Here is an 11,347-nt window from a genome sequence, read left to right as displayed (position 1 = left end):
AAGTGATTTGATTGGTTCCATGAAAAAAGACTAATCAAAGGCTGGTACGCACCCATTGAAGATTACAAAAGAGCGACATCCAACTTCAAAGGTATTACAGTATAGCGTTATGCGACCTCGAGGTTCGTTTGATGTACATCAAAGGATCAAACTAGTCGTTTCGTCTTTTCCATTTTGCATTCTACTTACAAGAGATATTGAGGCTTCAGTTTTGCTGCCAATGTATGTCGATCTCAACAGAGGTATCTGAAAGTTGTCCATTTACAAAGGTCACTTTTCAACGGACAACCAATGGAAAACGGACCCTCTTCCAGGGTCTGTTTTCAACAACAGAGTCAGTTTTCCACGGCTAGCCGGTTCCGTTTTCAACGTTAAAAATAGACTCCGGGTCCATTTTCAACGGCTTTTAAGTCTATATGTGACATCTATCGTTGCTCATAATACCAAATTACATGTTCATCATACCAAACATGTTGGAATCCCTGGCTATTTAAATAATGACTTGCTCTGCTTCGCTCTTAGCCGCCTTGTTTTGTTTGTAATTTTGATATCGTGAATTTTCCATTTTTAGGCGGTTATGTTCTTATTACCTCAGCCTGATTTGATAACTTATTTGTCGCAGTTAATTTGATAGTTTAGGGCTTGTTCCAAATGTCACGGTTACTGTGATAGGTGTCACCAGCGGAAGGGAAATTACAACACGTAATTTAAAAGAGATACAGACTGAAGAAAACTACAGAAAAATATAGTCGTCATCATGATTTCAGAGAAAAATATGAAGTTACCTAGAATGAGATGATGACAAACCTACAGAACACTAGGTCTGATTCTCCTTGTGGTTATCTAGCATTCTAAAGACGTGGCAGTGTAGATCTCAAGGGCAAGGAACTTAAATCATACATCACTGTTCTCACAGCGATAAAAGATTAACATACGGAAATATGCCTTTTTTCCACGATAATAGGCACTATGAAGAATTGGTGCCGGCGCCACCATTGACTACTTTAAAACAGCCTGGAAAAGGATATGTATTGGATCAACCAAGATATTCTGTATCATTATAGAACTAACGGTGACGTTAAATAAATAATGTAATTAATTCCATTTCGTGTATTACATGTATGCTGTCCATATTTTTCAGTCCGTTGTGGAGAAGCAAATAGATCCTGAATCGGAAACCAAACTAAACTTAACTATACTAAACTTATACTTATACCTCCATACACACTTTTCCTTAACTCACAGTTTTGCCTTACAATTGTTGATATTTCGATATTTTCATGTTTTATTTCAGAGCATGGTAGGTCGCATTGTTTCATTTCCAATTTTTTCACATCATTTAGCGAGTCTTGTACCAAGTAATTTCTAATGTTTGTCTACAATGCAATGCTTTAAAATCATGATATCACTTCGAATAAAAGACATTCCACAAAATGAGAAAATATCGTTTGGGTTTGACTGTTACATTTTGTAACGTAATAATAGTTACATGATTGTAGGAGCTGCTATTGTAGAACTATATAACCTTTCTGGCCTCTATTTCAAGGGAATATACATGAAGTGGCCATAACGACTTCGTAAATTTAAAAGGGAGATGGTTTGATAGTAAGGGGTGACTAGCCCGTTGTCACTCCAATGTAAAGAGTTTCAGTTTCAATACAGGGACAAGTATAGTCCTATACTATGGAATTAGCGGTAAATGCGTATAATTAGGTATTTTTACGCTAATTTTATGATAAAACACTAAACGTTTGTAACACTACAACATATTCGAAAGAAACTTCGATTTAAAGAAGATATAATTTTACATCCTTCAATATCGAGACAGGACAAAACTGAGACGAGATACTAGAAATATCCGACCGTCGTGCTATTTATGTAAACGTTTGGCTGACCCTGTGTGACAACAGGTGAAGGTCACTATGAACCAAGATTCCTTGCTGATAAGGCTGTGCACGCGGCAGTTTCTTCAAGATACCTGTACGAATTCGTTCAAAACAAAACGACGTTCGTAACTCGTCAGTCATGAGGACTGTTGCTGTGATAGGGGCCGGGGCCAGCGGCATCACGGCAATCAAATGCGCTCTAGATGAGGGACTGGAACCTACATGCTTCGAAAGAACGGACGACATTGGTAAGTCAGAAAAGCTGGATGTCTATTTTTAGCGTATGTGAACATAAAGGGCCATGCTCGTTTTGCGCATGACTGTATATATTTTTTCACAAATTGCACAAAATACTATTATTTCTATGTGACACTAAGAATAATTGCGATTATACGAAAGCATAGGACATATATAAAACAAGTAAACGGAACAAAAGAGAAGAAGCTTTATTATTAAGCGAAGATTTGATAACCATTGCAATAGCGAATAAGGACCAATAATTCGTGTTATGATGCTAAAATTTGATTGAAATCTCGTTTAAACACGACCAACTTCACTAAAAAAATAAATTAACACTAACAATATCAATAACGAGTTTGACTTGCTGTCATATACAATCTGATGATAATGCTAACCAAAAGTGACTTTAGGATGTCTCTCTCCCACTCTCTCTCTCTCTGACGTCTGCCCTATGACGTTAATAAAACTCCATTTGCGATAGCAAACTCACCGATATAGACGTATTGAGAACACTTAAAACATACGAAAGTACCATTTATATTTATTTGTTGGAAAGTTTTTGATATTTACGCCAATATCATAGTGGTTATATTCGTATATTTGGTAAGGTTCGTTTATGCTATTATGTCATTTTGCTAATCGAGACGGCAGTCTGTTTCACTCTTGTGTTTAATGCAAAACAATCTCCAAATTTAGAAACATTTGAAGATAAAATTTTATGTGATTGGAACTTAGTGGTTTGCATCTGCAGTGTCTCAAAATGTAGCCGCTTTATTCGCAACGTTGAGATATATTTTGGTTGTTTATGTTTAAAGCCATCAGTAATTATCTATAGCTTCTGATATATTTTCGGACTTTTCTTCACATTCATTCCAATGAAAACTGAGCACTGTTTATGTACAGTAACTTTAAATGGTAACACATCACAAAAATGCGAGTTTACATGCTTGAAGCAGTTCATTTTGTAAGTGCGATGACATTTAAAGAAATACATGTCGAGGTCTTTGATTCCTGAGTTTTAATACTTTGATATTTTAGCTTTGTATAGATTAAGGCAAATCAGACATCGCCGATAATTTGAAGACTGGATAATGTTCCTAATCAGCAAACAATTTTCACTGCAAAACTTTTGCAAATAATGGAGCTATGAAAACCAAGTCGCTTTCCATATTGCAAGGCACGCTGCGGTATTATCTAATAGCCGGCGTTACTATATCTGTAAATGATTTCTTATAGCAAGGTACCACAGACATGTGTTGACTTGTTTCGTTACATTTGTTTGTCGAGTAGCTGTTACCGGAATATTTATATATTAGCGTCAAATGATATCATATCTAGGTGTTTTTGATGTGCTTAATTCCACGTAATACAGGTGTCAGGAACGTCTCGTTAAATGTCTCTAACCTTCAAAAGATAAACAGGTATGGATACGTCAGTTAGAATTTTAGTTTTTTTTTGGTACATGTTAGAGCCATTTAAAATATGTTGACGAAGACAAGTAAATTCGAGCACATTTTTTTTCTATGCAAAAATGAAATTTGAAATCGGTTCTCAATAAACTTGCTTTCAATTGAAATCATTCACAGGGTGATCGTTTGTGTACCAAGGCCGAATAGAGAGCAAGCGGCAATCTATTTGTTTTTTAATACATATCATTATATTGATTCGTTTAACGGTGTTGTAATGGTCAGTTTTGATATAGCGACAACATCTACTTTGAATGTCTGAAAATATGCAACTATGTTTAAAGATTTATTTGTGTTTGAGGAAAAGTTCAAAATCGTGTTCTATGTCATTTAATGTTTGATAACTATTCGGAGATAGGATAGAAGAATCCTTTCAGGTTTGTAACGTTACATACTTTTTCGACACAGGGACTTTTATCATTACTAAAGGTCAGGCGATCACAGTAAGGACCTAAGGTGAACTGCCCAGGTGACTGAATTATCTCAAGTTCAGCTGTTTTTAGAAGTCACAAGGCTATCTCGGTCACCAAGATTGAAGACGATAGCAACCTGTTATGACTCCCATAACACATACAATAAATATCACAGAACTGATAGCCTGCGTATTTTAGATAATAACTGAGAAATAAACTTAATAATTGTTTTAGTCAATCATATTGATTGCACTCATCCAGACCCTCGATCACAAGAAGGCTTTCGATCACATGATTGAGCAATTTTCTAAGCTATGTAGATTGTAACAGTTGTCATTGGGAGATGTTTGAGTATCCAACAGCAAGCATTTTGTAACGTGCATGCTATGTTTGCTTATATATGTAAAATTTCTCAGTTGTTATAGAAACAACACTGCATCTCATGCTGTTTTGTTTTCATGACGCAACGGTATAATGGAGTGAACGTGCCTGAATGTATTCAAATGTGCACACGATATCGAATAGTATCTTCCAAAAAAGACAAGCTGTAGCTCTTATGGGCTCCCTTGTCCTCTATATTTTTGCTTGATAATCGTTTCCCCTCTTTACACTAGAAATAGAATAAGGATGACATGCATAAATCTGCACCCTCGCCAACCGTGTTATTGCGCAACAGAGTACCATAAATTAAAAAAAGAAAATAAAAATATGTTACGTAATACTTAGACGTAACAAGGACAATACAGACCTTGAACCATACATATAAGGACATGAACGCATTTTTAAATCTCCCAGTGAGATTATTCACATTGGAGACGCGTAGACATTTCGTAAATGTTTGTTTTCAATTCAACCTGTATTAAGACAAATGACGCGGCTCGCAATTGTCACATTTTGGTCACGACATATTTTGTCAATCGATTGTACAGTCAATTGTATGAGTTACCATAAAATATGAAAGTTTTAAAAGCGGTGTTAGAAGTTTCATTTCATTGGGATCTAGCGAGGTTAGAAGAAATTTAAAAAATCAATTCACATAAAATTTTCAAATTTTGTTTATTTTTCACACAAGTCAGATTCTTTTGAATGAAGAATAGAAAAAAAAAATAAATAAAAACGGAATTTTATAAGACTGCATCATAGCTGAATAGGTGATACTCTCACTATCGTGAGGCTGTTGCGTCACAATGACAACAATGGGAGCCTTTAATTAACCACAGATCCATCAGGTACATTTGTGTCACAAGAATGGCATGATGGATGCTATTAGATTGACAACGGTTGTGATAATATGAGTGACATATTTCAATACTTTAGAAATAGTACCAGAATACATGTCAAAAAATGTCAATATCGGGAAATTTAGGAGGCGAATCAGGAAAATCGGAATTGGTAAAATCGAGAAAGGGAACACTAGTGTTGCTTGGAATTTTCGTCCTCTTTCTTGCCTTTGAACGTTGTCTTTTCTGCATTCTGTAATTAGTCAATGGAATTTATTCAATTCTAATTATATTTCTAAACGTAATATTTAAATAAATTCAGAGAGTTATTCTGTCGTGCTAAAATACATCTGTTTTCCGTCACTGCCGAATACACTAAAATATATATGTGGCAGGTGTATTCCGCCAACGGCGGTGCCAATTGCAGGATAAAAAGAAGTTTATGACACTGCATAGACAACTGTCCTCTCTTAGTCCCGCAATATTGTCTCTTCACTTGTATTGTTGCTATGTATATGCCATTGAGGTTGTTTTGTGGTTTAAGGTGGATTATGGAACTACACGGAGGCTGTGAGGTCAGGTCAGGCATGCGTGATGAAATCAACGGTTATCAACACTAGCAAAGAGATGATGTCTTACAGCGACTTCCCCATCCCAAAGGAATACCCCATGTTCCTCCATAACACTCACGTCAAAAGCTACTTTGATGAATATGTGGAACACTTTAATATAAAGAAATATATAAGGTTCCAAACAGAGGTATGCTTAATTGTAAATTGGGGTCAAAAATATACATGTTATCAATGATTTCGTAAATACGTTTCCTATTGGACAAAGTCTGTTTGAATTAAGACGGTCTTATATAAAAGATGGAAACTTCATTTACAATCCCAATAAGACTGTTCGGATTTACGAACCCGTCTTCTACCAATTCGCTCTTTAATTATAGCGTCTAAAATGGTCTAACTATCCATTCTCTCTTACTATTATCGTTTAACTGTTGTAAAGGTGTTGATGGTCAAACCTACGTCCGACTTTTATAAGACCGGACAGTGGTCTATAAAAGTAAAGGACATGGCTTCAGGTAAAGAGGAAGAGACAGTCTTCGACGCCGTCCTTGTTTGCACAGGTCACCATGCCCACGAGAACATGCCTAATTTTCCTGGTCTGAAGGAGTTCCAGGGCACTGCCATCCACTCGCATACTTACAAGAGCAGTCAGGGATACGAGGGAAAGTCCGTCGTGGTGGTAGGCATCGGCAACTCTGGTGGGGACGCCGCTGTGGAGCTCAGTCGTGTAGCATCCCAGGTACTTTATAATCGTTGCTCATGTCATGTTTTCAGCTGCATAGACAATTCTGTCTTTATAGGAATCTTCTCTTTTCATCCAATGATAAATCGTGTCAGTCGATATTTTGACCGGTGTTTTTGTTTTTATGTTTTCACCGTCTTTGATACTTTTAATTGCACATCCATCCATAATTAAAACTAGTAACGTGTACATGGGAATATTCGTTTATCAGCAATAAGGACTGATTCAAGAAACGACTAATTACATAATTTGTTTTATTGATAAAAATCGTAATATTGTACAATCATGTTCAGTTTATTTACTGCAATTCTCAGTTGTACCTATCTACCAGAAGAGGAAGCTGGGTGTTTTCACGTATGGGCGGGTCCGGCATGCCAGTAGACATGATAGTCGTACAGAGATGGTTGGATGTTGTCATTAACCTGCTTCCCGTCAGTGTTGTCACGTGGATGATGAAAACATGGCTAAACAAACGCATTGATCACAAATCCTACGGCCTTGAGCCTGATCACAGCCCTTTGGCCCAACATCCAACGGCAAATGATGAACTTCCAAACCGTCTATCGTGTGGGTCAATCATCATTAAACCTAACATCAAACGCTTTACGCGCACCGGCGTTATATTTGAAGACGACAGTCACGTGGATAACCTTGATCACGTCATACTCGCCACGGGCTATGTGTTTGGATTTCCTTTCATTCATAAATCCGTACTGGATGTAAAGGATAACCAGATCCAAATGTACAAATACATGTTTCCTCCCGATCAGGTCAGACACACGCTAGCTGTGATAGGCTGCTTCCAACCTATTGGAGCCCTCATGCCAATCTCAGAAATGCAGTGTCGACTAGCCACACGTGTTTTCAAGGTAGGCCATGATCCTAAAGATATTTTATTGGAATAAAAAAAAACCCAAATAGCAATATGCTTGGAATTATGACACCTGAAGTCTTATTGACCATTTCATACCTCCAACTCCCCTTTATAAAGTTTGCCACTGGAATTGCTTCTCGTTCTAGTTCTGTTCGCTGCAATAAAATAAACCATTTAAGTTCTTGTGTGATGTTGTCTGCCAATTGAAGGAGTGAACTCTCTTAACGTAAACATTTTCATTAAATTTGGCTGGAGGAACCATAACTGAGGTTTAGTGCAAGATGATTTCCCAAGTTCTGGATGATTTACTAATCTTTTTCAAACTGCCAAGGAATTATTAAAGAAGATGTTTTGTTTTATTTGTGATAAAACGCCCAAAAGAATCCATACGGTCTGTTTTCAATGGCTACTGTATTATCGGACGTTCTGCCTGACAACAGTTACGAAGGATACAAAATTTGGTTAGCACTTAAGAAATGTATTATACAGTAACGTAATAAAATTAGATCTAAACATACTTACGGTTGATTATACACCACAGGGCGATGTCACGTTGCCTCCTAAGGAAGAAATGTGGGATGAAATCAAGATGAAGAGGGACATGATGGCATCTCGTTATGTTAAGTCAGCCCGCCACACAATACAAGTGGATTTCATCAACTACATGGATCAGTTGGCCACTCTCAACGGCAACCGACCAAACTTTCGTAAGTGCACCTGACCCTACTAGTCAGGAATTAGAAATACTGTTCAAATATCGAATTCTTTGTGTAGTCATTCCAGCAGGAGATATTATTAAACCACATGGTCGATTTGTATTCATTTCAAACGTTGTCCCCTCCTAAACGTAGAGAATCTCAATCTGGCCGGTGACACATGTTCTATGTGTCAACCGGCAACAAAGTCCTGTAAACAACAAATGTTTCATATATATTCACTACATTCAAGACATTGTGCTTTCAGTTAAATTGATGTTGACCGATCCCGTTTTGGCGTTCAAGTGTTTTTTTGGCCCATGCTCACCCTACCAGTACCGTCTTCAGGGTTCTAGAACCTGGCCTGGAGCTCGCAAAGCCATCTTGTCCCAATGGGACAACGCCGTATCCGCTCTCCGCACACGGGCAATGGGGGGCAAGCAAAACGAGACCGGAGTCATGATGTACCTTGTTCTCATTGCAGTGTTGATAATAGCATACCTGTATCGTTTTTTTCTGATGTGAAGACAAACAGTCCAGTATCATTATGATATGGATACGAGACCTGCGTAGTTTTTATTATAGTGAGTGCTATCAACAAGAGAAATTTTGCTTCCTAATGCTTTTGATAAACATTTCTTAATTATTCATATCAAATTATCATTATTTTGGAACATGAACGATTGATAGTACAATGTACAGTTCATCAATGTATTATCTCTGTATATCAAACTGCTTCACTCCACAGGACTTTGTTATTGCTTTCACTCATATACTCTAAGATCAAAATCAATACGATTTTATGGTCTCATTTCCCGTTACCAATATGAATACCACCGTGCTGTCATATCTTCCTGCAAATTCTTCAGATGGAGCTAGAACGATGCGACTGTTTAGAAGCATGTGTGTAGGATTTATAGATCCCTGTTGGTTTTATGGAACAGTTTTACATATCATTTGCGCTCTTGAAATCAAACACGTAAAGTATATATTACATACACTGTGTTACCTATATATACAATTCTAAAAACCAAATCAATAAACAGCGATGTCAATGGATGTTAATGTTCTTGTTTTGATACTATTTAATACCCACTATACCTGGTGATAATCTCGTTATAAAAGTATCATTCACCTGGCATGGAAATCTTAGAACACACAAATCACTTCTACGCCGAAGTAGTGTGGTTATTACTATACTGAACAAAATAAGTTAAGGATCATAAACTTGAAACAGTGCAGTTTTACATACAAATAATAATATGATTATATTTTAAATTTTAATGACAGAACATTCATTTTAGTCTTTAATTACACAAAACAAATTCATTTGTGGTAATTGCTACCAAGAGCAGATAACCCTGAGTAACAGCACCCTTGAAATCAAAGTGTAAGAGGAAGTAGAGCAAGTTAATCATGTAGACAAGGAAAACTCATCAAACTGCAATTGGCAGTTTAATAGGCAGTATGACCTCCGTTGACATCAATAACTGCCCTGCAACGTCTGCACATGCTCCTTATTAGTCGTCGGTGGCTGATCTGTGGGATGCGCTGCCATTCCTCTTGCAGAGCAATCATAAGCTGTTGGCGGTTCTGTGGCGGATTAGGTCGATGAAACCCGGCGTTGCAAGGTGTCCCAAGCATGCTCGATAGGGTTCAGATCAGGAGAACGACTTGGCCAGTCCATGCGAACGATTGCTTCACGTTGAAGATAGTCGTTGACCACACGAGCACGGTGAGGACGAGCATTATCATCCATCAGAATAAAATCATGGCCAACAACTCCTGCAATGGGCCTTACTAATGTATTCATCGAACAGCTGTTAAAGATCCATTGTCTATGATGTAGAGGTCTGTATGGAAGTCAACACTGATCCCTGCCCAAACCATCACTGACCCACCACCAAAGCGATCATGCTGGACAACACAGCAGTCTGCATAGCGCTCTCCTTGGGTTCTCCATACCCTCCTCCTACCGTCATGGAAGTCAACACAAAACCTAGACTATCTGTGAACATAACATTTCTCCAATGACGTAATTGCCAATTCAAATGATGAGTGGCCCATTGATGTCTGGATTGTCGATGACCTCTGGATGGTCGGACTGCTGGTCTTCTAGCTCGTAAATTAGAGGCATGGAGTCTGTTTCTGATTGTCTGGGATGAAATCCTTAGATTTGTAGCACGCTGAAACTGAAGATTCAAGACAGGAGCACTCAAAAACCGCTGACGTCGTGCCGTGATGCAAATGAATCTGTCCTGTCGGGCTGTCGTACAGCGTGGTCGTCCAGATCTGGGGCGTTGACGGACGTTATTTGTCTGTTGATAGCGATTCCATAGCCTACTAATCACGCTCTGAGAAACATGAAGCTGTGCCGCTACATTTCGTTGAGTTTGACCAGCTTGAAGGAGCCCTATAGCTCGCGCGGCTTCCATATCATTTAAATGTCTTCGCATGATTAGTTTTTCAAGTTTTCGTTACAAATTGATTAAATGTTTCCAAATTCAACTTTTTTTAGCTTAGAAGTAACAGAATCAAAACCTGCAAGATTCCTCTGTAGTAATAGACCAGTCAGTTTTTCACACCACCATAGTTAACTAGAGCGGAACGGCAAGACCTTCAGATGCACGTGCTTTCACCTTTGACATGACTTTAGGTACATATTGGAGAAACTACGAGTGCAATTACCGGCAATACATGATTTGAATTTTTGAAGATATTATGGTCACAATTTATGATCCTTAACTTATTTTGTCCAGTATATATACATACCCTTGGTACAATATATGGAAAGATACTGACCTTAAGGTAATTGTACATGGATAAACAGCACCAACTACTGACTAAAGCATGATAGGTTATGTCATGTAAATGTGATACAAGTCCTCAAATAATTCAAATATCCACCACTAATTATTCACTTTGGTATCATCTTATACATGACAAACTAATATTTTAACAATATATTTACCTTCTGTATTGCATCTGCCTATATGTTATTAGTATACGACTGTACAATTTTCGTTGATTCGGTAAGTGCAGGAATGCGTTCAGATGTCGGGTAAACAAACATGGCCGCCTGTCACTTTTGGTATTGGTATATTGACATACCTGACTTTTTTTTCTAAAGCCCTTCACAAACGATGAAGGTAATTTTACGGTGGTATGAAAATTTATGAGAATAAATTTATTGCCAAACATGTTATTTGCCACAGATTCTTTATAAGCACTATAAAATACGA

The 11,347-nt window shown here is 37.6% G+C and overlaps 1 protein-coding gene across 1 annotated transcript; it reads left to right on the top strand.

Annotated features, from left to right (window-relative positions):
* Nucleotides 1-2,025: 2,025 nt before the first annotated feature.
* On the top strand, nt 2,026-8,630 carry LOC132544695 (flavin-containing monooxygenase 5-like). The gene is made up of 6 exons (XM_060208329.1): nt 2,026-2,134; nt 5,770-5,984; nt 6,234-6,533; nt 6,851-7,405; nt 7,952-8,117; nt 8,374-8,630. Exons 1-6 carry the CDS (start codon nt 2,026-2,028, stop codon nt 8,628-8,630), a joined length of 1,602 nt encoding a protein of 533 aa, XP_060064312.1.
* Nucleotides 8,631-11,347: the final 2,717 nt, after the last annotated feature.

This window comes from Ylistrum balloti, unplaced genomic scaffold, assembly GCF_031769215.1.
Source record: "Ylistrum balloti isolate Yb309-2 unplaced genomic scaffold, AGI_CSIRO_Ybal_v1 Utg369806, whole genome shotgun sequence".
NCBI lineage: Eukaryota > Metazoa > Mollusca > Bivalvia > Pectinida > Pectinidae > Ylistrum > Ylistrum balloti.
Note: the sequence above shows the minus strand (reverse complement) of the source record. Positions and strands in the feature narration are given on the sequence as shown.